The following is a 25,825-nucleotide window of genomic DNA, read 5'->3' as shown; positions in this document are numbered from 1 at the left end:
CGGTGCTCACGGCTGCGCCACATGCCGTGGTAGGGCAGTGACGGCGCTCGACTGGCTGACTGGCTAAACACGAGAAGCCGTCACCCCTACTGCCCCAATGCTAACCAGCTAAAACCAAGGCAACGTTCAGGGGAAGGATTAGGGCGGTACTTGACAGTACCCCTACCCACTCAAGTACCAACATGGGAGGTAGCACTTGAGGGTACGTTACTGTGTATCCGTATGCACGCGTGGGATGACGACAGCCGGGCAGCCGGGCTGGTCATGTTGCCCGCTTCCTGCCCGCTGTCGACCCGCAATCCTCCATGTTGTCGTGGCTGTCATATGTGAGCACCAGCTTTGAGCTGCCAATAAGTGGGGGGACTTGCTTGTACGCGTAGAAACCCATTTACAACACGAAGACGTCAAGCAGGAGCGCGGGCTGCAGCGAGATCCGAGCACGTATGCATATAAGACGAGCCGAGCCTGGCGCGTTTGGGGGGGGGGGGGGCGCGGCGTTGCGGGCCCAGGTTGGGGCCGCATGTGAATGAATGCAGGAGCTGGCGGTTGTTGAGATGCAGGCACAGTACTAACTCCTGCCGGTGAGAAAGCTCAATGCTCCGAGGAGAACAGTGATCTCCGAATGCAATCGACATGTTTCCTGCTGCCTCGGCCGTGAGGATTCGGCGGACTCGGATCGTTGCACAACGCATTGAACCGCACGTCGTTGCTGGCTTGTCGGACGTTGGAGGCGGAAGTATGCAATGCCGTAGACAGGGACCGGTTGACGGGGCCCTCACGGTGTTTCCTTTGCCCGGCCGCTGCCGGAACAGGCCCGCCGCCCGCCGCCCGCCGCCCCCACCACCCCGCCCCGGCCTGACAACCGGTCGTATATAATGTGTGTATGGCAAGAAGCGACTGACGAGGACATCTCTTTGAAAACCCCCACATACGAAGACAAGCTACTCCGTAACCTTGTGTTGACCGTGAACATGTCCCCTTCAGCTGCCCCAGCACCCAAGAGCTACAGCATCGCCTCCATCCCAGCGGTGAGTACCTCCAGTTGGGCCGCCTCCCTCGCGCGGGACGACTTGTTGACGAGGCTCCAGGACGGCATCGGGCCCGAGGTTGTTGATGCCGCCATCACAGTCCTGAAGACACTGTCAGAAACGCTGGGGTCGTTTGACATTGACTTCACTCACTTCGACTGGAGTTCTGCCACGTACAAGAAAACAGGAAAGTACATCCCCGACGGCGGACTCGATGAGTTGAAAAAGCACGACGCCATTCTGTTTGGCGCCGTCGGCGCCCCAGGTAATTAATTCACCTTGTCTGTCGCTGAATTTAGGGTTTGTTTCAATTTTGCTAACAAATCCGGAGACGTTCCCGACCACATTTCGCTCTGGGGCCTCCGGCTTGCTATATGTCAACCTTTCCAGCAATATGCCAACGTAAGACCGACCAAGGTCTTCCGAGGAACTCAGTCGCCTCTGAGGAATTGCAATTCCGGTGATCTCGACTGGGTCATCGTCCGCGAGAACTCTGAGGGCGAGTATGCTGGGCAGGGCGGACGTAGCCACCGCGGGCAGGCCTGGGAGACCGCCACCGAGGTGGCAGTGTTCACGCGCCACGGAGTGGAGAGGATCATGAGGTTCGCATTCGAGACGGCGCGGAGCAGGCCGCGGAAGCTCCTCACAGTCGTGACCAAGAGCAATGCCCAACGTAACGGGATGGTCCTCTGGGACGAGGTCGCCGCATCAGTGGCCGAGGACTTTCCTGATGTTACTGTTGATAAGATGCTGGTAGATGCTATGACTTGCAGGATGGTTCTGAAGCCCGAGTCACTCGACACCATCGTGGCTACGAATTTGGTAAGCACATCTCCTCGCGGGGGCTGAACCTAGATCTGACCTTGTCTCAGCACGCGGATATCCTTTCTGATCTGGCAGCCGCGCTTGCTGGGTCCATAGGGATCGCGCCAACATCAAACCTGGATCCAACCCGCCAAAATCCCAGCATGTTCGAGCCCATCCACGGTTCCGCGTTCGACATCACCGGAAAGGGAATATCTAACCCTGTTGCCACATTCTGGACTAGTGCGGAAATGCTGGCATGGATCGGGGAAAAGGATGCAAGCACCAAGCTGTTGGATGCCGTGGAGCACGTCTCTTCAGCTTCGGGAGTAAAAGATTTCCTATTTTTATAGAAGCTTTTACCTATTTTAATAGTTTATTTAACTTTTTATATAAATAAATATTATTAAAAAGAAATTAAGTTATATAATAATAATTATTTTATTATATTAATTATATAATTTTAAACTATTTATAATAAAAGTTTAATAAATAAATATATTTTATATTATTATATATTATTATAATTAATATATATTTTTAATTAATATATATATATTTAAATATATATAAAATAAAAATTATATTATATTATAATTATTTAAATATAATATTATAATTATAATTATATATATATAAAATTATAAATAAAATATTTAAAAATATAATTTATAAATTTAATTTTAATTAATTAATATCTTTAATAATTTTAATAAAATTAATATAAAACTTTAATATTTATTTAATATTTATTTAATATTTATTTAATATTTATTTAATATTTATTTAAGTTTTTATTAATTATTTACATTAAAAGTTTTATTTAATTTAATATATTTTAAAATATATTTTAATAAATAAATAAATAAATAAATAAATAAATAAATAAATAAATAAATAAATAAATAAATAAATAAATAAATAAATAATAAATAAATAAATAAATAAATAAATAAATAAATAAATAAATAAATAAATAAATAAATAAATAAATAAATAAATAAATAAATAAATAAATAAATAAATAAATAAATAAATAAATAAATAAATAAATAAATAAATAAATAAATAAATAAATAAATAAATAAAAGGGTAGTTAAAAAAGTAGTTAAAAAGTAGTTAAAAGAGTAAATAAAAAGGTAGATAAAAGGGTAGATAAGAGGGTAGATAAGAGGGGCTAGGCGGGTTGGAAGGGCTAGGTGGGTTAGAAGGGCTAGGTAGGTTGAAAGGGCTAGGCAGGTTGGAAGGGCTAGGCAGGTTAGAAGGCGAAGGGGCCAGGTGAAGTAACCTAGAAGGTACATAAGCAGGTACTTGAAAAGATTTGCCGCAAATATTAACTTTATTCTTCGCGGCTTATCTTTAATGTTGGCGGCAATTTTTCTCTGTAGTAAGTTTAGTAGCCTTTGCTAGTAAATTAATAAACGTAAAGGTTTAACTTTATTCTTCGCGCTTCAGTTTCAGTTAGTGGTCCAGATTCTTAGGTACCCATTATCCCGTTCTTATATACCTTAGAGGTACCCTACCCTATGGTGGTTATAGGCTTTGTTAAAGGTCTCTAGCGGATTAACCCGTGCGGCCGCGCCCTGCAGCTGGCCAACAGCTAGCCAATAGCTGGCCAGCCGACTTACCCACCCTCCCACCTACCCTTCTAGTTATTTACCTAATTATTTATTTAATTATTCTTTTATTTTTATTATTATTATTATAATAATAATAATAATAATAATAATAATAATAATAATAATAATAATAATAATAATAATAATAATAATAATAATAATAATAATAATAATAATAATAATAATAATAATAATAATAATAATAATAATAATAATAATAATAATAATAATAATAATAATAATAATAATAATAATAATAATAATTATATTTTATATTTTATATTTTATATTTTATATTTTATATTTTATATTTTAAAATATAAAATATAAAATATATAAAATATAAAATTTAATATAACTTTAATAAATAATTAAATAAATATATAAAAGTTTAAATAAATATTTTATTAATTTATTAAATATTATATTTTATATTTTATATTTTAAATTTTATATTTTAATATATTTATATTTATATTTATATTTATATTTATATTTATATTTATATTTATATTTATATTTATATTTATATTTATATTTATATTTATATTTATATTTATATTATATTTTATATTTATATTTATATTTATATTTATATTTATATTTATTTATATTTATATTTATATTTATATTTATATTTATATTTATATTTATATTTATATTTATATTTTTATATTTATAATAACTTTAAATAATAATAATAAAAATAAAGTTTTAAAAATATAAAAATTAAAAATAAAACTATTTAAATATATATAAATAAAATATATAATTAATATAATATACTATTTAAAGGAAAAGCTTTTACTAAAATAGGAAAATTTTAACTCCCGAAGCTGGACTGTGAGAAGGGGATCGTCACAGCCGACCTTGGCGGCAACGCAAAGACGGCTGATGTCACCGCTGCCGTATGTGACGAGATCAGAAGCCTGTATGGGAAGAAGTAAGGCGAGTCCGCGTCGTGGAAAGTTAAATCAGCGGGGATTTGATATTATAGGTGGTGTGTGGTTTCGTTCTTAATCCGTACACATCCCGAAGGCGTACGGTCCCTTTACAGCCCGGAGAGTGGTAAACGCTGAAAGATCCAGCGTTTAAAAAGACACGATGCCAACACCGCTGTTAGAAGACTGGGCCTGTGGCTTCAGCCTCGTGCCGCGCAGACAAGGCTAGGAAGCATGGGGCCGGACTCAGATTATCAGTACTAGTAGAATGTGAATCCGGTCGTGGAGTCTGCACTACTAGCTTGTGCAAAGTTTGAGAAATCCAGGGCGCCAAGAGGGTCCCACCATTCCTTCTCAATGAAATCCGTGATGTCTTCCGGCATAAAATACGGGTCTGTAGCAGTCATTCCTGGGTTCCAGCCGGTGGACCCCGGTGCCATGCCATAGAAACTCACGACTTCGGGCTGCTGGGCAACCAATGGAGTACTGGTCAGCAAAGTTAGCCATCATGCTCGTGGTGGTCTGCTGGGAGAGTTGCATGCAGAAGACATGTTTGGCTCAAACAGATCAAGCACTTGCCCTCTAGCGGATTCCGAAGGCCTCAGACCGTGGCCAAGCTTGTTAGGTTGGTATGCTGTGCTGATACGCTGTCCATTCGCAATTGTCTGGCCGACTGGCGTGGCCTGGCTCTCGTCATCTTGTTGGGCCTCTCTGATAGCGTCCCCAATAGCTTTGCCCTTCCTTCTGCCAGAAGATCGTGTAGAGCGGTCCGTTGGATGAGCTGGGCCAGTGGCAGAAGATTTCTCGCCGGGAGCGGGCGCAGCATCTGGTTTTGACTTCCTCTGTTCGAGAGCCGTAATTAGATGCTTTACTGCCTGGGCACAAGAATCAGGCCACGAGGTGCCCCGTTTGGAGAGCTCGCCGAGTATTCGAAGCGTCCGCCTCGCATATCTGTACCATGGGGGTTGGTCAACTGGTCAGCGGGCTAAGACTTTCCGAATAGGCGCGTTCAAGACGTGAATTTCCCGCTTAACAGACCTTAGGGCGGACGAAATACTGGTTACACCTTCTAGTGCAGCGTAACTGAGAATAAAACAGCTCATCCACACAGACCACGTCAATAAGGGCCAGACCATGAGCGCAGCCGAAAATGCACGGCCGGCACAGTCCGACTGTTGGTCACTCACTGTTTCCAGGATCCCCCTCGAAGCGCCAATACAAGCCTCAAGGGCGGCTTGAGAGGCAGACGTCCGAGGCGTCTTGGCCAGGAGTGGTCTGTTGAGCGCAATTGTAGACTCATGCTGAAGAATCAGGAGTAAAGGGTGATACAAGGGAGCTGTGCGGTCAACGCCGGACTGTCCTGCTGCCACAGGCCCTGGTTGATCTTCATCGTCTGTTTGTTCGCCAGTGAGGGACTCATAACTCTCATGAACAACATTTGTCCACCTCGTAAGTTTCGATTGAACGAGCAATGAGCGATCAAGGGTATCTTGTCTAACGTGCAGGCTCTTGTGACGCAGCTCCAGAATCATGCCTCTGATCTGCGCATGTTTAGACAGAAGAGTCAGGAGCTTTAACTGAGCTGACCCTCGACTACAATGTCAGCCATAGAGTATGATGTCACCGAGATAACTGGAACGGCATGCCATTGGACTCATCTTCGTACTGCTCGTCTTCGCTATTAGCTTGTTGGTGATATTCCACATCGTGTGAGAAGCAGACATCGACGTCGGAATCTTGGACATCCAGTGGGAGGCCAAGAGCCTGACACACCAGCCGTTCCAGACAGTAAAACGACCACCATATCCGTTTTCTCATCGATACCTCATGTGGATTAAAGTTCTGGTAGCGACGCGGGCATCTATGCAAGCCGAGGTGGTACGCCATCCTCACGGCTACTCCGCCTATTCTGGAGGCCATGTTGAATTTCAGCATGCTGACAAGAAAAAGCTCGACGCAGAGAGCGGCCTGCATATTCTTAAGTGAAGCCGGTGTCCCCAAGACAAAGTGGAGGGATGAGGCCAAGTGATCGAGGCTGGAGAAAACGAGGTCCAGGGGAACTGGCCCTGGGCCAGGATCTGTCCCAGGGCCCAACTGGCGGGTATCTGCCAATGAGATGGAGACTACTGCTCTCACTATAGCTGCGTCCTGAGGAGAGATATTCTCCAGGCCGTTGTTGGCGACTTGCTCGAGGATCTCCACTACCTCGGGGCCATGCAGGAACGGAAAGACGGGATGCCATATCTCGAAGTAACTCTTTGTCCAGGCTATTAAGGTGTCGAAGGTGATGTCCGAGGCCTTGTGGTTCCCACCCTGTACGACCTCATCGGAACGCCACAGAGGAGTACGGGCACCGGTTCCTGGTGTGGCCGGGGACCCGGCCACAGATTCGCGGGCGTCGTCAAGCTGGTCGTCTTCACCTGGTACCAGGTGTGAGACGCTGAGTTGGTTGCCAGTGCGGGACAGAATGCCGTAGACTGTTCGAACAAAGTGGATGCCACTGCTGCTACCTACAAAGCGAGGAAGTCCCGGGTTGTCGCCATCTCTCATCAAGCCTGTCTCCTGGTTCTGATGATCGCGAAAGGCGGCGGTGCGCTGTCGTTTACGGGATCGCTCGGCGGGGGAACGTGGTTCTGTTTGAGACCAATCGCCCTCATAATCGTCCGGACTTGCAGAGGCGCTCATCGTGTCCGGTGGCCACCCAATGTATGTGCTTGGGTTGTTGTTGTTGTTGTTGTTGCGGATCGTACTTGGAAAACATGCAAGTGAGGTTGGCCGATGTGAGAGAGCGGCGCCGAGTTTCCAAATGCCTGGCACCCTCGGAGCTGAGATGGCGGGGCACATTTAGCACCCAGGGCGCTGAGCCTAGGTACCTGGGTATAACCCGTCTCTATACTTCGACTGTCGCCATGAAGTCCCTCCACTGCTCCCCGTCGGCGCGAAGTCAGATGCCTCAAAGATGAGCACAATTGCACCGAAATTAGAAGTACAGGTTTTTATTCTCGTTGACGAACTTGCTTGCCCTACTCACTTTTGGCAGAGCCGGCCGCGGAGTCGTGCTCGGTCGGCTGATGCGAGACTCGGACTGCCTCGGGACACGACGGGTCCGCTGGGCACGTACTCCGAGTCGGTGCTGGCCATCATCTTGTGCTGTGGAGGGTGGAATGCCAGGCTGAGAATCGTCATGTGTCTGAGCCTGACCGACATCTACGCTGGTCTGGGGTCCACCTTCCGCTGCATTCGCCTCAAACCATGCCTCTACTTGGGCGGGCTCTTCCAGCGGGGCGTTGCCCCAAACCGCCATCAATCCTGCCTTCTCTTGCTGCGTCGTCGGCGTGGACCTGACAAGGACGGATGGCCTCATGGCAATAGCAGGCACCGCCGTCGCGCCACGGCGAGCGCCGAAACGGGCCTCGGCAAGGGCCTCGAAAAGAGCCCTTTCTGTCTCAGCGAGCCTCTTTTCTAAAGCATTCACGTATCCAGCGGGTATGCCTCTGTCAGGGGTCCTCGTCAGTGACCTCCGCCGCTGTGCTGGCCGGAAAGACCAACCTGCGGTGCTTTTCTGGATAAAGGCAGCTCGCCGTTGCACCGGCACATTGCGTGCACGTGGGTCTTCCGAGACAAGTCAGCCAGTGCCCCTGTGTTTGCCCATATAATAAGAAGGCCACGGTCCTTACAGCTTGCGATCACACTGCCGGGATTGCATCCGATCGTCAGTCGCCGCTGCTCGTGCCGGGGAAAGACAACACCGACCTTGCATTTCTTGTGCCTGCATGGCTCACACGCTATCGATGCGGTTTCAGCCCCGTCTTGGCTCATGTTATCACTAATATTCGAGGCGCCGCGAGCGCCCGACCCTTCGCTCGCTCAATCAAATATGAAGGTGGACAGAGCAAATCAGCCCGCGGTATCCAAGGTGCGAGATGCTCCAGAACCTCGCCTTTGCTACACTCGAAGAACCCTTACCCTACAGGCCTGTCGGTATCAACATGGCTGCACTGGCACCCAAGATTGATCGACATCACAGTTGAGCCTCTAGGAATTGGATGGTCAGGCGAAACTCTCAAGTGCTCCCAAACCTACATACCTCGGAAGCTACCTACTAGGGATTTAAGTCTGCGAGCTCTTCTCAGATGTTCACCTCGCAGCCTCATCATTTGTGACCAAAACTCCAATAAAATCATCTCAGGTGCTCCCACGGAATAGTCTCCCATAAATAAAATCCCATAGGATAATTTCTAAGAACCTGCTATTGGATAATGTCTTGTGGCAGAGTATTGAGAAGACTTCTGTAGTATTCCTTCCTGGAAAATGAGATCAGAGGCAAGTCAGCCGTGGTAATACTCCGGTAATGAAGTGGGGATATACGTGGCCCATGAAAGAATGTGATGTTTGGCCGTGATTGAAGAAGTTTTAGGGTGTCTCTATCAGAAGGTTGCATCTTGCTGTTTTGTCTGTAACCTATTGCAATCGATTTGTGTGGAATCATCGAAACAATTGACTAAAAAACAGGGACAGCAGCTTCTCCGCCTGAAAGAGCCTGACTGTTGCTTGGGGGCATCCAAATAACCGTTCCATTTACCTCTCATCCCTGAATGAGATGTCAATGGGTTTACTACCAGTTGCGACAGTATCGGTGCTATGTCAACTGGTGGCTTCCAGATGTCACTCAACTCCATGGGGAAGCAGCTCAACCACGATGATGGAGTGAACGCCCCCTGCTGGCCTTCTGTGGCCTGTAATCCTTAACACCCCCTCTTCCCGTTCCTCGCTTGCTTTTTCGAATAGAGCTTCCCAATCCACCAACTCTCTTTCCTTGGCGTTCAGCATGATGAGCATTTGCAAGTCCAAGAATCGCATCCAACTCTCATCACCCGCAGGCATTCGGTTACTGCCGCCACCAGTACTATCCCAAGAGGTACATCCCACCATCGGTTGCATGATTTGATCCGCAATCAACAGCTTGGACCCCCCTGGCCCTTTTTTCATCGCTGGCATCAGCTGATGGAGGATCTTGATGGCGTACTTGTCGGAGTAGTTGTGAAGGATCATGCGTAGGAAGTAAGCGTCGGCGTTTTTGACAGGCTGTAGAGTGAAGAAGTCATGCGGGAGGAAACTGACCCGCGAGGCAATACTCGTTTCCACGATCAACTTGCCCTGCGCCTCAGAGATAATTTCGGGCAGATCCTGAACAATAAAGTTCGGGTCCGGGAATTCCTTGGCGAGTGCGTATGATACAGTACCCCTGCTGCCTCCGACGTCCACTACGGTGCTTCCCGGTGGTAGGCTTTGCCAGTCCCATCCTGCGACCATATGTTCTGTATGGTAGGCGTGGGAAGACTGAAACCCGTCCATGGCGCGAGCAAAACGAGGGCCCCTGACCGGATCCAAGTCCCAGGCCTTGTATATAGGGAGAGGGCTTCCTGACGTGTAGTTGAAGGCAGTCTCGTTGGGTTCCCCTGAGTAGCCCCACCTGTCAAAAGTTTCGACGTACGAGGCGGCCCATTGGGTAGACTCAAGCGTTGAGAAATAGGTCAGATCTCGAGGCCCAGGGACAGTCAGGAGCTCTGGTGTGTATCGGTAAGTATCTTGCTGTGAAAACGTGTGAAGAAAGCAGAGATTCTATAAAAAGGCAAACTTTAGAAGTATGTTCTTACTTGACCCAGCAGTGTGAGCAATGAAACCTGTTGCATGAATTACTTATCAGAAGAGTTCAAAACCGTCCAGACATAGACAGAGCTCTAGGTACCTGGTCGGGGCTCATGGAAGATATTGCTCGTCATCAGGTAGCGCAGCATGCGTTGAGTGATTTCTTGGTTGGCGCCCGTCTTTGCTGCCAGATCAGAGTAACTAATATCACCGTCGATAGGCACGAACGAAGGCACATCAAAATGACAGACCCAGCGAAACGCATTGCCGATGTTGTGCTGGAAAGATGTCAGTAATAAAATGTAATCGGGATTGGACAAAGCTGGGAGCTGGGCACACCGAGCACATGTATTCAAAAAGATGATCGATTGGCCCGAGAGCCAGCTGGTGAATCTTTTTGGACGCATCAAGAAGTTGATTCCGTGCTTCTCGCACATGCTGAGGGCAGTCGGGGAAGCTCGGAGGAGCACCAGAAGAGAAAGACAGTGTTGGCAAATTGTTATCCAAGAGGAAGGACTTGACTGTTTTTGCACTGGCCAATATCACATTGCCCAAGTCCTCCAGATCGCCAATTGATCGGACATTGAGCTTCTCTGCTTCATTTGACATTTCTGGTGTTCCTCAAGTTGGACTTTGGGCTTTGCTCCCCCAGAATATCGAGTGGCCATGAATGCTGAGTGGGAATCGTCTGAGTAAATATATGCGCTGACGAGTGCGTGAGATGACTGATGCCCAGCCCTCAAATTTCAAGCTAACGCAACTGGAACGCTGGTGTAAGCATGCCCTGCATGAGTCTTATCACACTCGATGCATGATATCCGTCGATCATTCACATATGGGGTGCTCGGTCCGTGATGTAGGTAGGATGCGAGGAGAATGCGAACCATGCAGATTCAAGATAGTAAGTCAGAATATCCACTCACACACCAACCCCTTCACACACGTCTATTTTCCACTAAAAAGGCTGTTCTTAGCTCCCCTCTGCAACGGAAGGCGCGACTGCTAGCCACACGTCTTAACTGCCCGGCTAAAAGACCATAATAACTAATCTACCTATTGGGTATTCCTAATAGTATATAAGTATTATATTATTACTACTCTCTTTAAGGCCTTCTATAAATCTTTAAGTATATAAAAAGAGAGTTTAAATAGTTTTTAAATAATATATTATAACTTTAACTATATTATATTTTTTCTTTATATTATATAACTATTTTTTAATTTAATTATTTATTTTTTCTTTAATAGTTTAAAACTTATATATAAAGTTTTTAATAGTTTTATATATATCCTTATAATTTAAATATAAAGGAATTTTAAATTTACTTTTTTTTATTTTTATTATATTTTTATATTATTAAAGAGTTAATAATTATTAATAATAAAAGTATAAACTTAAAAGAATAAATTTATTATATTTTTTTATTTTTTATAAATTACTTTTAAAACTCTTTTTAAAAGATTTAATATTTTATTATAGAAATCTTAAAGGTAATATATTATAAATTATTTCTTTATTTTAAATTTTTATAAATTAATATTTATATATTTAAATAACTCTTTTAAGTATAAAGTTAAAAACTTATAATTATAATTTTATAATTAGTTTTTATTTAACTATATTATATTATTATAACCTTATTTAATTTCTAACTTTATTTAAGTCTCTTTTTAAGTTTTTCTAACTTTAATATCTTTAAAGGAGTTAAAGCTTTATATTTTTTAATTTTAAATTTAAGATTCTTATAAATCTTAATATACTTTAAATTAAACTTATAATTTTTAGTTTTTTAAAAATATATTAACTATTTTAAATATTAATAACTTCTCTTTAAAGTAAAAGTCTATCTTTATATAGTTATAGATTTAATTATTAATAGTTATTTCTTTTTTTATAAAGCTATTAAAACTATAAACCTAGATAATAGAGTGTAATTACCTTATTTAATTATCTCTTAGTTTAATAGGTTAACTAAGTGACTACTTTTAAGTAGTTTTACTTATAAAGCTAATAGATAAATATTTACTTATAGAGTAAAACTAGAACCCTAATTAGAAGAATAGTAGCTTTTATCTTTACCTATTTTAGCTAACTTATATTTATATTTAAGTTATATAGCGATATTATATATAGTGCTTAACGGCGTTAAAACTAAGTAGCTTATAGTCTATAATAGCTTTAACTTTCAATAGGTATAGCCTAATATATTAGTATAAAAAGGTATCTTCTAATAATAGATAATATTATAAATAATTATAAAGTTATTATAAAAAGTTTTATATAATAAACTTAATTAAATTAATTTTTAAAAAATATATTATATTTTATTTTTTTAAGACTTTAACTATTTATTTCTAACTTAATAATAGAATTAAAAAATATAAATAGTTTATAAAAATAATATTATAAATTATTTATATTTTTTTAATTTTATTATTAAATTAAAAGTAAATAATTAAAAAGTTTTAAAAAAATAATATTATTAATAATCGGCTTAACTTATATATAAGAAGTAAGTAAAGTAATATAAATTAATAATAATTAGAGGTCTACCTAACTAGGCGGTAAAGTGCCTAGTTAGGTTAGCCAGACCTACTAATTAAGCTTAGTCTATATATATATATAGGCCCACTAGCCTTATAGTAACTAATCTACTATAACCTACTATTCTTATATTAGTAACTTTTTAGTCTTTTAAAATTAAGTTCCTTCCTTCTAACTAATTAAAAAACTCTATTTATTAATAAAGTAATTTCTAACTAAATTACTAAATTACTTAGAATTACCACTAAATATATAATTATAATTCACTTAATTTAAATACTATAAAAACACTCTAAATCAATATTTTATAAATTATTTAAATTACTTAAATTTAAATTACTTTAATAAATAAAATTAAGTTTAAATTACTAATTAATTACTTATTAAGCTATCTACTAAGTAGTTACTAACTATTAATATTTAACTAATTAGCCCTTTTAGTAGTTTCTTTTTCTATAATAAACTATTACTTACTTTATTAATCCTTTATTTTAATTAAGAATTTTATCTTTTATTTAATTAAAGGTTTTATCTTATATTTAATTAGCTATATAAGTAGTTATAGTATCTTCTCTTTATTTAAGTAGGGTATTTAAATAAAGGTAAATAGAGTATTAAATAATAACTTACTTAACTTAATATAAACACTATTTAAATAAAAGTTATTATAAAAATCTTTAAAAGTTCTAACTTAATTTACTTAAAATAATTACTTTAATACTTAAAAGTCTTATAGAAGTATTAAAAATAGTTATTAAAGTTACTTTAAAATAAGTTATTAATAAGGTTATTAATAAACTATTAAACTTTATTATTATTAAACTTTATAATTATATATTCCTCTTTATAAATATTATTAATATACTTCTTTATTTTATTTTTTAACTTAAATATTTTCTTTTTTTTATTAAGGTAGTATAGGTAAAAGTATTGTTAGTATATACTTATAGTAGTTATAAATAATTTTATCTTTAAAGGACTTAGGATTATAGTAGTTATAATGCTAGAGTAATTTTACTTAAGTGTTATAAGAGAGAGAGAGAGAGAGAGAAAGAGAGAGAGAGAGAGAGAAGTTAAAAGAGTGTATAAAAAGTTGCTTACTTAGTTGATTGCTTAGGTGATGTAAGGGTAGGTAAATAGGTTAATTAATAGGTAGCTAAATAAGGGTTAGTAGGTATGTAGCTAAACGTTAGTTTGAGGGTCTGGTGGGTAGGCTTGAATTATTGGTTATGAGAAAGAGAGAGAGTTATTGTAAGAGAGTTGCTTGCTTGTAAGACTTGCTTAGTGAAGGGGTCCTACTTAGTGGTTGATTGCGCCTAGGTAACTTAGACGACTCGCCTTTTAAAAAGGTTGTAACGGTAATAGTAGTATTGCCGATTTGTCCTCCTTATTAAAGACTATGACGGTAAAGTAGCTTTATTAATTCGTTCTTTGAGAGGACTTGATGTTTAAGTAGTTTAGATAATTTCTATACCTAACTATTAGAAGTTAGTTGATAACTAATTAGTGTCGGTTGGCTTAGCTTATGTGTAAGTGGGTGAAGTGATGTGAATTAATGATAGTTAGAGGTCTGTCTGGCTGGGTGGTGAAGTGCCTAGTTAGGTTGGTTAGACCTGCTGACTAAGCTTGGTCCGTGTGTATGCACGGGCCTACTAGCCTTATAGTGGTTAATTTACTGCAGCCTACTATTTTTATAATTATTAAATTATTATTTTTTATTTATATATAAATTTTTTAAATAATAATAATAATAATTATTAATAATAATATACTTTTAATTAAAATATAAATTATTATTATTTATTTATATATAATTTTTTTTAATAATAATAATATTTATTATTAATAATAATATATTTATAATTATTATATAATTTTTTTAATTATAATTAAGAAATTATTAAAGAATTAATTAGTATATTATATCTTAATAATAAGAATATTTAATACTTTTATAGCCTAATTAAGTTTTTTAATAAGGCCTCTTGCTCACATGAGGGTTGGGGTTCTAGTATGATGGGAAATGGCAAATGGCATCATGCTAAGAAGCGTCGTTGAAATCGGCCATGAACAAGGGGGCGGAAATAACTCGCCCACTCAGTCCCCACCACGATTGCCAACCTCAACTCAATTCCTTATCTACCAAATCATGAGGACGTCGTTTTTTTCTGTCTACAATTCATCAGTCCAAACCGCACTCATCCGTCCAAAGATCGACGGCCACAATCCAGCCGCGTACATTTCAATTGCTCACGGTTCATCGGTTCTCGGCCCATCCACACTGTAGTTTCCGAGCTTCCACCCCCTTTCCAAGGACCAGACGTCCAGACACTGCTGCGGCTCATATCGTCTCTCGATGGAGTCTTTGACACTCAACACTATCTCACGCAGAATCCGGCGCGACAGACAAAGACATCGTGCTCCCTGACCTGGCCACCCCGGGGCAGTCGTCAAACCTCAGGGCTCAAGTGCTCTGGCTCACCATCACAGCAAACCCCACCATCTTCACGATCATTCCTTCACACAGGACTCCTGCCACTCAGTGTCCAGAGGCTTCTACAGGGCTTCCTTTCGCCGTGGTCCCTGAGATTACTGCACCCCTGCTAATTGCAGCACCTTCTGCGCGAGACTGTCCAGCTCAGCCCAAGTAAGCATGGCTGGAGCCGAAGACCGCTTCCTTCAATATCAAGAACCGGATATAATCAGTATTCTGGTCTTGATCTCGTTCTTTTTCTTCCTGTCATCTTTGAGGTGGATCTTCCACAAGGCCATCCATGCCGGTCTTATAGGCCAGATTATCGTGGGCATCCTCTACGGCGCTCCCGTCGGCAACATCCTGGACAGTTGGCAGGAGACCTTTATGGCCTTGGTAAGTAAGCAGCTTCTGGAAAGTCTTTACCACTTCAGGAACAAAAATACCACGTTTTTAGCCTACATAACAAAGACTTGAAGGGCTCTAGTTCTTGAGACATTCTATAGCTTACTTGTTGCCCACCCTTTGCTATATTAGCATAAAGCTACTCCTTTGCTTCTTTTATGGCTGACTCTAAATGCTGTAGGGATATGTTGGGCTTATCCTGATCATCTTTGAAGGCGGTCTGACAATTAGACTCGATCTTTTGAAGGCTAATTTCCTGCTCAGCACAGTCGCTGCAGCCATAGGAATCACTGTGCCCATCGCTCTATGCTATCTGCTCCTTTTCCTCGGATTTGGATATGGAGCATTGGAGACGTTTATTATCGGTGCTGCTCTCTCCACCACATCTATCGGCACAACTTTCGTGGTCATCAATAGCTCGCCGAATGTCGACTTCACACACACCAAGGTTGGCACCGTCTTGATCTCTGCGGCTCTGTTTGACGACGTCGTTGGCTTGATCATGATCAGCGTCATATCAAACCTCGGACGGATTGGCAAGGGTGGAGGAGGAAACATCGGCTGGATTGTGGGCAGACCCATCCTTGCGAGTTTCGCAATTGGTGCTGTCTCGCCCCTACTAGCCAAATTCGTCGCAGGTCCATTGTACCGGCGCTTTGTAGAGCGACAAATAGCTGCCTGTGGCCACCGAGCCACGATATGCCTCATGATACTCGTTCTGTCGGCCCACCTCGCTGTCTGTGGCTATGCCGGGGCTTCTGTCCTGTTTGGAGCTTTCTTAGCGGGCACGTTCTTGAGTACCCTTCCACATGGTCCAATCCAAGCTGTTGAGAGTGGGAGTGACGGCTCAAAGGTAGCCCCGGCTTTCCACGAGACGTTCGAGACCTTCATATCAGGTTCACTGGCCCTTGTACTGGAACCGCTCTTCTTTGCCAGCATTGGTTTCGCTATCCCATTCACGAGGCTGTGGACAGGCACTGTTGTTTGGCGTGGTATCACACTGTCCTTGCTCATGGTGATTGGAAAGGTAAGAATTGATCCACTTCACCTCTAATCTAGATGCCAGCTTAATGTCACTCTGCTCACACCGTTATCACGACAGGCTGTGGTTGGCCTCTCTATCCCGCTCAATTCGCTCTGGGGCGGGCTTGTGTCCGGGCATGGAGATCAAATCAAGCCACAGAGTGGCATTCCAAGCGACTGGGCTCCTGCTACTCTACTAGGGATGGCAATGGTCGCCAGGGGCGAGATTGGTTTGCTAATAATCCAACTGGGCCTGAACGACACCACGTTCCTGTCCGGGGAGGCCTTCCTTGTCGCTATTTGGGCCATCGTCCTGAACACCATCGTGGGCCCACTTTCCGTTGGCCTGCTGCTTAAGAGGTTAGAAGAGGTCATTGCAAACAACCCTCGCTGGGGTCTGCAGAAGCAAGAGGCAGAAAGCGGTGCTTTGCCGACTTTGCCACGTACCTCGATGGAGCAAGTTGCGACAAGCGAAGACCGGCACTGATTTCCCTCTTTCCTGAACCTGGGAACCTTTTCGTTGGGAGCTCGCATATCTCATCGGGGCAAAGATAGTCCTATAAGACCACAGACACATTGTGGCCTTGAGGATTAGTTTATTCTTTTAAAGATATTAATAGTGTCTAGCTTTAGCCACACTATACTTTTCCTTTATACTATATAACTATATTCTTTCAAAATTATTCAAGTATTAAATTTAACTATTTACTTTTATTTAAAAATACTATATTTATCTTTAAATATTTGTGAAATAGAAGTAAAACTATTAGTATTATAATAGTAGTTTTATTAAATTACTTAATATTGTGAAAAGTAAGGTTTTTAGTATCTGCTTAATGTATTGAAGACAATTAAATGCTTCGCGACATAAAACAGTCTTCTCGGCTCGGTTAGGTCGGGAAGGAAGGCACCGAGCCTGGCAGACATGGAGTCATGAACAAGCAGCTAGTCATTGACAAGCAGCTCTTATGTAAGCCCGAGATGGTCGAAAGGTCTGCCTTTCCCTTTCCCTTCTAAGTTGCATCGAAGCTGAACGTATCAAACACCATGAAAATCACAAAAGTGAGCATTTTCGACACGAGAATGATAAGATGAAGGACATTTGATAACCTTGACAGATCTATGTTTACCCAATCAAATCGCTGCAAGGCATTGCGTTGCAAAAGGCGAATCTTGATAGGCAGGGTGTTCAGCATGACCGTCGATTTATGCTCCTGAGAGTCCACCGTGATGGCAACCACTGGCATGAACCAGTGGAAGTTGTCAGGTATCCGGCATGTGCTCTATTCATCCCGGAAATTCGTGATGGGAACATCGTTGTGAGATACCAGCTGCCAGATTCTGCTCCGGCGCCGACACCGGCGCAGGAAACAACACTCGAGATACCATTGGAACCGGATACTTCGGGGCTTGAGAAAATAGAAGTCGACTTGTACAAGAGCAAGACCATGGGTTACCGTATGCCCGAGGCTCATAACTCGTGGTTCAGCTCATGGTTGGGATTCGAGGCCATACTCGTTTATGTCGGCGACGGCAAACGGCAGGTGCTGGGTACGATGTCGCCACATGCGCAGAACAAGCAAAACCAGGGGTGGCTGTCTTCTATGAAGAGCTATATTGGTTCTAGCGAAGATCCGCACTGGCTCACATTCACCTGTGTCGCCCCATATCTAGTAGCTACTGAGACATCTCTGAACGACGTCAGCAGCAGGCTTCCACCTGGCGAGGAGATGGACATCCGGAAATTCCGGCCAAACATAGTCGTTGAGGGCGAGGGACCGTTCGACGAAGACTACTGGGGAGAGCTAGAGGTTGAGAATGGCGTGCGGCTCTCCCTGACGGGGAACTGCGGGCGATGCGTGTCGATAAATGTCGACTACACGACGGGGAAGCCCGGAACAGGCGAAAGCGGCAAAGTTCTCAAGAAGCTGATGAAAGATCGCAGAGTCGACAAAGGCAACAAGTACTCGCCCGTCTTTGGCCGGTACGGCTTCCTCCAGGCCGAGCGTGCAGAGATCCAGGTGGGGGGAGATGTTGTAGTTACTAAGAGGTTAGAGGAGAGATGTGTCTGGGTAAGTTTTGAACCGTGAATTTCCCTCAAGTCTGAGAGGGCTGACCATGAGCTAATTCGGATGCTGTAGGATTGGCCACCGTATAACTGAGCTTGGTGGAGCACACCCATAGTATCAGATACCCACTTAAGTACCTAGGTCCCTTTGAAGTAGGCACTTAGGTACTTGAGTTACACTAGCAACAGGAAAAGTGTGTCAAAACAGGTCGGATCCGTTGTCACCGTAGTGTGGACATGCGTAAATACTCGAATACTCAACTACCTACCTGGTACCCACCGTCTGTGACTGCGGGCACGTTGGCCTCGCCGTAGGGCAGCTTATCTGCTAAGATGCCTAGGTACCTGGCAAGGCTAGCGCCTCCGCATGGTGGGCGGATTGGGGACACTGATCCCTGTCGTACCAGCACCTTCTCCAGCTCCTTCTGGCCAGACAGGCCCAAAAAAGTACAGATGGCGACTCCAAATTTCCTTCGTCATCTGCTTCCTGCCTAGGAACGTATCCCGTCCACTTCCACCTCTCCCAACTCCATTCCTTTACCCCTTCCGCATGAGCAAGCGCAGCCTGCTTGAAGTAACCACCTCCGTCCCACCCCTCAATGCTGTGCGCGCATACCTAGATCATTCACCTTGACCCGGTTCCTCTCATCGCAACCACCGCTCTGCAGGTGTTGTTGCAGCCCGCCCCACCATGGCGCCGCCGCCACCGACGACTCTCGTCGACAACCCGCAGATCAAGTCTGCTGAGTTGTTGACGCCGCGGCCGCTGTTCCTGCATGCCTATGTCTGGCCTTTTACCATCGCCTGGCCCGTATTCCTGGCCTTCTACCTGACTCCCGAGCTCTATGATCAGCACATTGGTGGCCAAGAATGGACCTTTGTCTGGATGGGCACCATCATCACCTTCCAGAGTCTCTTCTGGTTGAGTACCCATTGGAGCGTCAGCGCGAAGGCCATAATCACCGCGAGAAAGGCTTCGTCTCTTGAGGAGGCGCAACTGATCAAGGTCATTCCTGTCGCAAATGCCGGCGTCGCCGACATCAGCGACCTGATCCGAGAGAAGGTGAGTCTCTGCCGCCGGCTCTGTCCGTCAGCTTGGGACCACGCGGAACTGTTGGCTGACCGGTCTCTAGATTGATGGCAAGAACACCCTGTCTTTCCTCTTCCAGAAACGCCGTTTCCTCTATGACCCCGACAAGAAGACATTCGCAACCTTGAGCTACGCTGTCGACGCAGAGCCAAAGCCTACGATCGACACCTTTCAAAAGGCAAAGGGTTTTACGAATGCTGCCGAGATCAAGAAGCTGGAGCAGTACTACGGTACCAATACCTTCGACATCCCTGTCCCTACGTTCACCGAGCTCTTCAAGGAGCATGCAGTCGCGCCGTTCTTCGTCTTCCAGGTGTTCTGCGTTGGTCTGTGGATGCTGGATGATTATTGGTACTACTCGCTCTTCACCCTGTTCATGCTGGTTGTGTTTGAGAGTACCGTTGTCTGGCAGCGTCAGAGGACCTTGAACGAGTTCCGTGGCATGAGCATCAAACCGTATGATATTTGGGTCTACCGACTGGGAAAGTGGACTGAGATTCAGAGCGATAAGCTACTCCCGGGGGACTTGGTGTCTGCTGGCCGAACCAAGGAAGACAGCGGCGTGGCCTGCGATATGCTACTCGTTGAAGGAACAGCTATCGTCAACGAGGCTATGCTGTCTGGAGAGAGCACACCGTTACTGAAGGAGTCGATCCAGCTACGCCCGGCCGACGCGAGATTGGAGCCCGAAGGTCTTGACAAGAACGCCTTCCTATGGGGAGGCACCAAAGTCCTCCAGATCACCCACGGCAATCCCGATGACCCGAAGCCTCCCGTTGCGTCCGGCGTGCCTCCTCCCCCAGACAAGGGTGCCATGGCCATTGTTATCAAGACCGGATTCGAAACGTCGCAGGGTAGCTTGGTCCGCACCATGATCTATTCCACAGAGCGTGTATCTGCCAACAACGTCGAGGCTCTACTCTTCATCCTGTTCCTGCTTATTTTCGCCATCGCCGCATCTTGGTACGTGTGGACTGAGGGTGTTCAGAAAGACCGTAAGCGATCCAAGCTTCTGCTCGACTGCGTTCTCATCATCACGAGTGTGGTCCCTCCCGAGTTGCCTATGGAGCTTAGTCTGGCTGTCAACACGAGTCTGGCGGCTCTTGCCAAGTACGCCATATTCTGCACGGAGCCTTTCCGCATTCCCTTCGCTGGTCGCATCGATGTGGCCTGTTTCGACAAGACGGGGACCCTGACCGGAGAGGATCTTGTCGTCGAGGGTATCGCTGGACTTGGCCTGGGTGCGTCTGGCACCGACACACCAAAGGAGTCCGATGGCGCACATAGCAACATGACGCCTGTGAAGGATTCTGGTTTGGCTTCCACACTCGTGCTCGCGACCGCTCATGCACTGGTCAAGCTGGATGAGGGCGAAATAGTCGGCGACCCAATGGAGAAGGCAACCTTGTCAGCTCTCGGCTGGACTCTTGGCAAGAACGACACGTTGACGCACAAACCTGCGACTGCTGCTGCTGGAGGTACTGTTGGGACTGTTCAGATCAAGCGCCGCTTCCAATTCTCGTCTGCTCTCAAGCGTCAGAGTTCAGTTGCTACGGTCGCAGGAAAGGATCCCAAGACCGGTGCGCAGATGCGAGGCACATTTGTCGGGGTCAAAGGCGCGCCAGAAACAATCATGAAAATGCTCCTATCCGTTCCCGCCGATTACGAGGAAACGTTCAAATACTTCACTCGCAGGGGATCCCGCGTGTTGGCCCTGGCTTATAAGCAATTATCGACGGACGACGAACTCGGCGCCAAGAAGATCAACGAGTTGAAGCGTGAGAACGTGGAGGCTGGGCTGACTTTCGCCGGTTTCTTGGTACTGCACACACCGTTGAAGGACGATGCCAAGCAGGCTGTCCAGATGCTTAACGAGAGCAGTCACAGGGTCGTCATGATCACTGGTGACAACCCTCTTACGGCTGCCCACGTGGCTCGTGAGGTTGAGATTGTTGATCGTGATGTGCTTATCCTTGACGCGCCCGAGCAGAATGAGAATGGAGACAAGCTTGTATGGCACAGCGTCGATGGCCGCATCAATATCCAGGTGGACGCGTCGAAGCCCATTGACTCGGAAATCCTAAACAAGTATGACCTTTGTGTTACTGGCTACGCTCTCGCCAAGTTCAAGGATCAGGTCGGCTGGCATCAAATTCTGCGTTATACCTGGGTATATGCCCGAGTTTCCCCCAAGCAAAAGGAGGAACTGCTCTTGGGATACAAGGACATGGGATATTTCACGCTGATGGCAGGCGACGGAACCAACGACGTCGGTGCACTGAAGCAAGCTCACATTGGAATTGCGCTCTTGAACGGAACCCAAGAAGACCTCACCCGTATCGCCGAACACAGTCGCAACACCAAGATGAAGGAGATGTACCAAAAGCAGATTGATCTGATGAAGCGCTTCAACCAGCCTGCGCCTCCAGTGCCTCCACTGATCGCACACCTGTACCCTCCTGGGCCGTCTAATCCCCATTACCAAAAGGCCATCGAGCGCGAAGCACAAAAGAAGAATGTTTCTCCAGCTGAGTACGCCCGTTCTCAGGGGCATCAGCAGCCCATCGAGACAGTCACGTCCCCGGGTGCTCAACAGCTGATCGACTCTGACCCCCGTGCGGCCAGACAAGCACAAGCAGCCAAGAAGGCAGCTAGCTTCGCCGAGCAGATCCAGCAAAGCATGATGGACAACGATCTGGACGACGGTGAACCTCCAGCCCTCAAGCTTGGAGATGCCTCCGTCGCTGCGCCATTCACCTCCAAGTTGCGGAATGTCATTGCCATACCGAACATTATCCGCCAGGGCCGATGCACACTCGTCGCCACTATTCAGATGTACAAGATCCTTGCTCTCAACTGTCTCATCAGTGCTTACAGCTTGAGTGTTCTGTACTTGGAGGGCATCAAGTTCGGTGATGGCCAGTACACCATCAGCGGCATGCTCATGAGCGTCTGCTTCTTGTCCATCTCACGGGCCAAATCTGTGGAGGGGCTCTCCAAGGAGCGCCCGCAGCCCAACATCTTCAACTTTTACATCATCGGCTCTATCCTCGGCCAGTTTGCTGTGCACATTGTGACTTTGATTTATATCGCCAGGTTCTGTGACAAGCTCGAGCCGTAAGTTTCCATCATTGCCTTCAAAGGAGCCCCGGGAATCCACTGACACCTTGTTATAGCCGTGACGAAATTGTCGATCTCGAGGCGGAGTTCACTCCCTCGCTCCTCAACAGTGCGGTGTACCTCCTGCAGCTCATCCAGCAAATCAGCACCTTCGCCGTCAACTACCAAGGTCGGCCATTCCGTGAGGCCCTGTCCGAGAACAAGGGCATGTTCTACGGCATCGTGGGCGTGACGGCCATTGCCTTCTCTTGCTCGACCGAGTTCATTCCGGAGCTCAATGAGCAAATGAAGCTTGTGCCGTTCTCGGACGAGTTCAAGTACACCATGACTGCGGTCATGATCGTCGACTACGCAGCATGCTGGATCATTGAAGTTGCCCTGAAGAAGCTCTTCTCGGACTACAGGCCGCGTGACATCGCGCTTCGGAGACCAGACCAGCTGGAGCGGGAGCGGGTGCGCCAGGAAGAGGCGCTGAAGCGCAAGGAGGCCGAGGAGGAGAGGAAGAGGCTTGAGAAGGTGGCTGAGTTTGAGCGCAAAGTTGAGGCCCAGAGGCAGAGGCTGGAGGCTTGGAGAGACGGCCGTCAGCAGGGCTAGGTAAACCTGTCGACTGCCGTGCCAGAAGGTACGAAGTCAGGAAAGTAATATAGACTGGGTGGGGTTCGATTAGAATCACACAAGATCTGATAGACTACGCATGGTGCAAACGCTTGTACCCACCAACAAATCTGTTTCGCTCCACGCCTTCAAGTCATAAGTGCGCTGTCCCGGGGAGGCATCTACAGCCTTCCGGTAGCTTGAATTCATTACACAAAGCCATGGACTGCGGGAGGTGAATGGGCTTGACCAGAAACCATGGGATCATCCTGAGGCAGGCTCTTTCCCGTCACAGAACGTTCTCACAGTCGAGCTGGAGCCTCGGGAAACATTGTGCTATTGTACAAGCAGCTGTCGTCTATTTGCATCTCCGATAGAAGATCGAAAAAGAATTAAAGACTAGACTGACTACGCAGAAAGTAGCAGCTCTTTCTCTCGCTCTCCCCCGTTTTATCTTGCCTCTTTTTCGAAACATCGGATCCAAATCCACAATCACAAGTCTGGGATATTCCGGTCAAGGAAACGCAGGAATCAAGGATCCAGAAACAGCCGTCTCCCATCACACAACCGACACAGTCAAGATTACCAGCGGTTCTGCACGTCTGATCCATTCCACCGGCTCGAGTGTTGGCCGCAAAGAGCCTTAGTTGCCGGGGTTCTTGGCGACGAAGGCAACACCCTTCTCGATGTTCTTCTTGAGGTCGGCAAGGCAGGCCTCGACCATCTTCTCCTCGTTGGCGTCGATCTTGCCAAGGGGCAGGATCTTCTCGACACCGTTGGGGCCGAGCTCGACCTTGGAAGAGAAGAAGTCGATGCCCTGGTCCTTGTACAGGGGGGAGTCGACAAAGGTAGGCTCGACGACGCCCTTCTCGCCCTGGGCGGCGCGCAGCAGGGACTCGGCCATACGGGCACCAGCCATGGCCATGGAGAGGGTGGCGGAACCGGCACCGTCCTTGGCCTTGACGACCTCGTCACCACCAAACTGGACGCGCTTGACGATCTCCTCGTTGGAGGACAGGTCGGGGTGGGCGGACTGGGAGAAGAGGGGGACGATGGTCACACCGGAGTGGCCACCGACGACGGTGATGTTCTCATCGGCGGGGTCGGTGCCCTTGAGCTGGGAGACGAAGCGGGAGGCGCGGACGACGTCGAGGGTGGTGACACCGAACAGGCGCTTGGGGTTGTAGACGCCACGGGCCTTGAAGACCTCGGCAACGATGGGGACGGTGGAGTTGACGGGGTTGGAGATGACGAGGATGTTGGCGTTGGGGGAGGCCTCGGCGGCGGCCTTGGCCAGGTCGCGGACGATGGAGGCGTTGGTGTTGAAGAGGTCGTCACGGGTCATGCCGGGCTTGCGGGGGACACCAGCGGGGATGAGGACGACCTCGGCACCCTTGAGGGCGTCGGCCAGACCGGAGGCGGTAGGGTCGTAGCCGGTGACGGTGGACTTGGTGTTGATGTGGGAGATGTCGGCAGCAACACCTGCAAGGGACGGGACGGGACGGTCAGCGCTTCATGCCGTTGGTTGGTTGCCAGACTCGGGCCACAACGGGGGAGTTGATGCGATGGCACGAGGAGATTCTGAAGCTTACCCGGAGCCATGCGGATGTCGTACAGGGCGAGCTCGGTCACTCTGGGGTTGAGCTTGAGCAGCAGGGACAGAGGCTGGCCAATGCCACCAGCAGCACCGAGGACGGTCACCTTGGACAGCTAAAGAGAAGACAGGCAGAGGTCAATTCCCACTCTGAGATGATGGGCACCGCTGCAATTGGAGGCATACCTGACGGGCCGACGCCGAGAAGGCGCGGCGCTGGAACATGGAAGCCATACGAGGAGCGGCGAACATCTTGACTATCTTTTTGTCAGGGTAGAGAACAGAAAGGCTAGACGACTTTGCGGTGAAGACCTTGGTTAGCCCGACTGCTGCGGAGGAAGCTCGAGGAGGATGATAGGCAGCCTTACCAACAAGAGATTAGAGGCTGGGGGGTTGATGGTGACGACAATGCCTTTAAGAAAAGTTTCCAATCTGAGGTTGCAGGTGCGTCCAAAAAGCTCACTCCGGTCGGTCTTGCTGATGTGGAGCCCATCTGTCCGTTCGGCGCTAGCGAGCTAGCCGACTGTCCCCTCAGGGCTTAGCGCCACGGGCCATCGGAGCACCTCGGGATTCCAGGCACTGTCGAGAGACTCTTGGTCTACCTGGCAATGAGGTCGATCGTGGGTGAGGGTCTGTCCTCAGCTCAGCTTCAGTCTATAATTGATTGACCTGTCTGGGCTGGTGCACACCCAAAAGCCTAACTGACTTTCTTGTCCAGTAGCAATGCTAGTCTGATGCATGTCTTTTGCCTCACCAGGAGCATGCATCATCTCCTCTTTGAGCCTTGGCCACCTCCTCATCTTGTTGTGACATGAATTGTCTGAGGCCGGGAAGGCTTCAAATTATTTAATGGCCCAGGTCATGGTCAAAAC

The 25,825-nt window shown here is 45.9% G+C and overlaps 7 protein-coding genes across 7 annotated transcripts; 4 read left to right on the top strand and 3 right to left on the bottom strand.

Annotated features, from left to right (window-relative positions):
* Positions 1 to 557: 557 nt before the first annotated feature.
* KVR01_003314 (uncharacterized protein) lies at positions 558 to 4,398 on the top strand (the record flags this gene model as incomplete). Its single annotated transcript, XM_044781921.1, has 5 exons — positions 558 to 1,028; positions 1,089 to 1,293; positions 1,360 to 1,850; positions 1,901 to 2,143; positions 4,288 to 4,398. Exons 1-5 carry the CDS (start codon positions 876 to 878, stop codon positions 4,396 to 4,398), a joined length of 1,203 nt encoding a protein of 400 aa, XP_044648329.1. The 5' UTR covers positions 558 to 875.
* Positions 4,399 to 4,768: 370 nt separating this feature from the next.
* On the bottom strand, positions 4,769 to 7,170 carry KVR01_003879 (uncharacterized protein). Its single transcript, XM_044783932.1, has 3 exons — positions 6,039 to 7,170; positions 4,972 to 5,974; positions 4,769 to 4,878 (listed from the first exon to the last, which is right to left on the bottom strand). Exons 1-2 carry the CDS (start codon positions 7,075 to 7,077, stop codon positions 5,370 to 5,372), a joined length of 1,644 nt encoding a protein of 547 aa, XP_044648894.1. The 5' UTR covers positions 7,078 to 7,170; the 3' UTR covers positions 4,769 to 4,878; positions 4,972 to 5,369.
* A 1,702-nt stretch (positions 7,171 to 8,872) lies between these two features.
* KVR01_003875 (uncharacterized protein) lies at positions 8,873 to 10,724 on the bottom strand. The gene is made up of 4 exons (XM_044782650.1): positions 10,381 to 10,724; positions 10,142 to 10,319; positions 10,050 to 10,076; positions 8,873 to 9,959 (listed from the first exon to the last, which is right to left on the bottom strand). Exons 1-4 carry the CDS (start codon positions 10,648 to 10,650, stop codon positions 9,058 to 9,060), a joined length of 1,377 nt encoding a protein of 458 aa, XP_044648890.1. The 5' UTR covers positions 10,651 to 10,724; the 3' UTR covers positions 8,873 to 9,057.
* Positions 10,725 to 14,712: 3,988 nt separating this feature from the next.
* On the top strand, positions 14,713 to 17,203 carry KVR01_003816 (uncharacterized protein). The gene is made up of 3 exons (XM_044788482.1): positions 14,713 to 15,455; positions 15,646 to 16,491; positions 16,567 to 17,203. Exons 1-3 carry the CDS (start codon positions 15,240 to 15,242, stop codon positions 16,972 to 16,974), a joined length of 1,470 nt encoding a protein of 489 aa, XP_044648831.1. The 5' UTR covers positions 14,713 to 15,239; the 3' UTR covers positions 16,975 to 17,203.
* A 331-nt stretch (positions 17,204 to 17,534) lies between these two features.
* KVR01_003554 (uncharacterized protein) lies at positions 17,535 to 18,668 on the top strand (the record flags this gene model as incomplete). Its single annotated transcript, XM_044785923.1, has 3 exons — positions 17,535 to 17,549; positions 17,606 to 18,559; positions 18,629 to 18,668. 3 exons carry the CDS (start codon positions 17,535 to 17,537, stop codon positions 18,647 to 18,649), a joined length of 990 nt encoding a protein of 329 aa, XP_044648569.1. The 3' UTR covers positions 18,650 to 18,668.
* Positions 18,669 to 18,997: 329 nt separating this feature from the next.
* Positions 18,998 to 23,503, top strand: KVR01_002649 (ion-transporting P-type ATPase SPF1). The gene is made up of 3 exons (XM_044787592.1): positions 18,998 to 19,618; positions 19,689 to 22,762; positions 22,822 to 23,503. The coding sequence occupies exons 1-3, from the start codon at positions 19,247 to 19,249 to the stop codon at positions 23,357 to 23,359; spliced, it is 3,984 nt and encodes a 1,327-aa protein (XP_044647664.1). The 5' UTR covers positions 18,998 to 19,246; the 3' UTR covers positions 23,360 to 23,503.
* Positions 23,480 to 25,570, bottom strand: KVR01_002120 (malate dehydrogenase MDH1). The gene is made up of 4 exons (XM_044793040.1): positions 25,322 to 25,570; positions 25,140 to 25,250; positions 24,952 to 25,069; positions 23,480 to 24,841 (listed from the first exon to the last, which is right to left on the bottom strand). The coding sequence occupies exons 2-4, from the start codon at positions 25,203 to 25,205 to the stop codon at positions 24,003 to 24,005; spliced, it is 1,023 nt and encodes a 340-aa protein (XP_044647135.1). The 5' UTR covers positions 25,206 to 25,250; positions 25,322 to 25,570; the 3' UTR covers positions 23,480 to 24,002.
* Between the last annotated feature and the right edge of the window lie 255 nt (positions 25,571 to 25,825).

This window comes from Diaporthe batatas, assembly GCF_019321695.1.
Source record: "Diaporthe batatas strain CRI 302-4 chromosome Unknown Contig00003, whole genome shotgun sequence".
NCBI classification, from domain to species: Eukaryota; Fungi; Ascomycota; class Sordariomycetes; order Diaporthales; family Diaporthaceae; genus Diaporthe; species Diaporthe batatas.
Note: the sequence above shows the minus strand (reverse complement) of the source record. Positions and strands in the feature narration are given on the sequence as shown.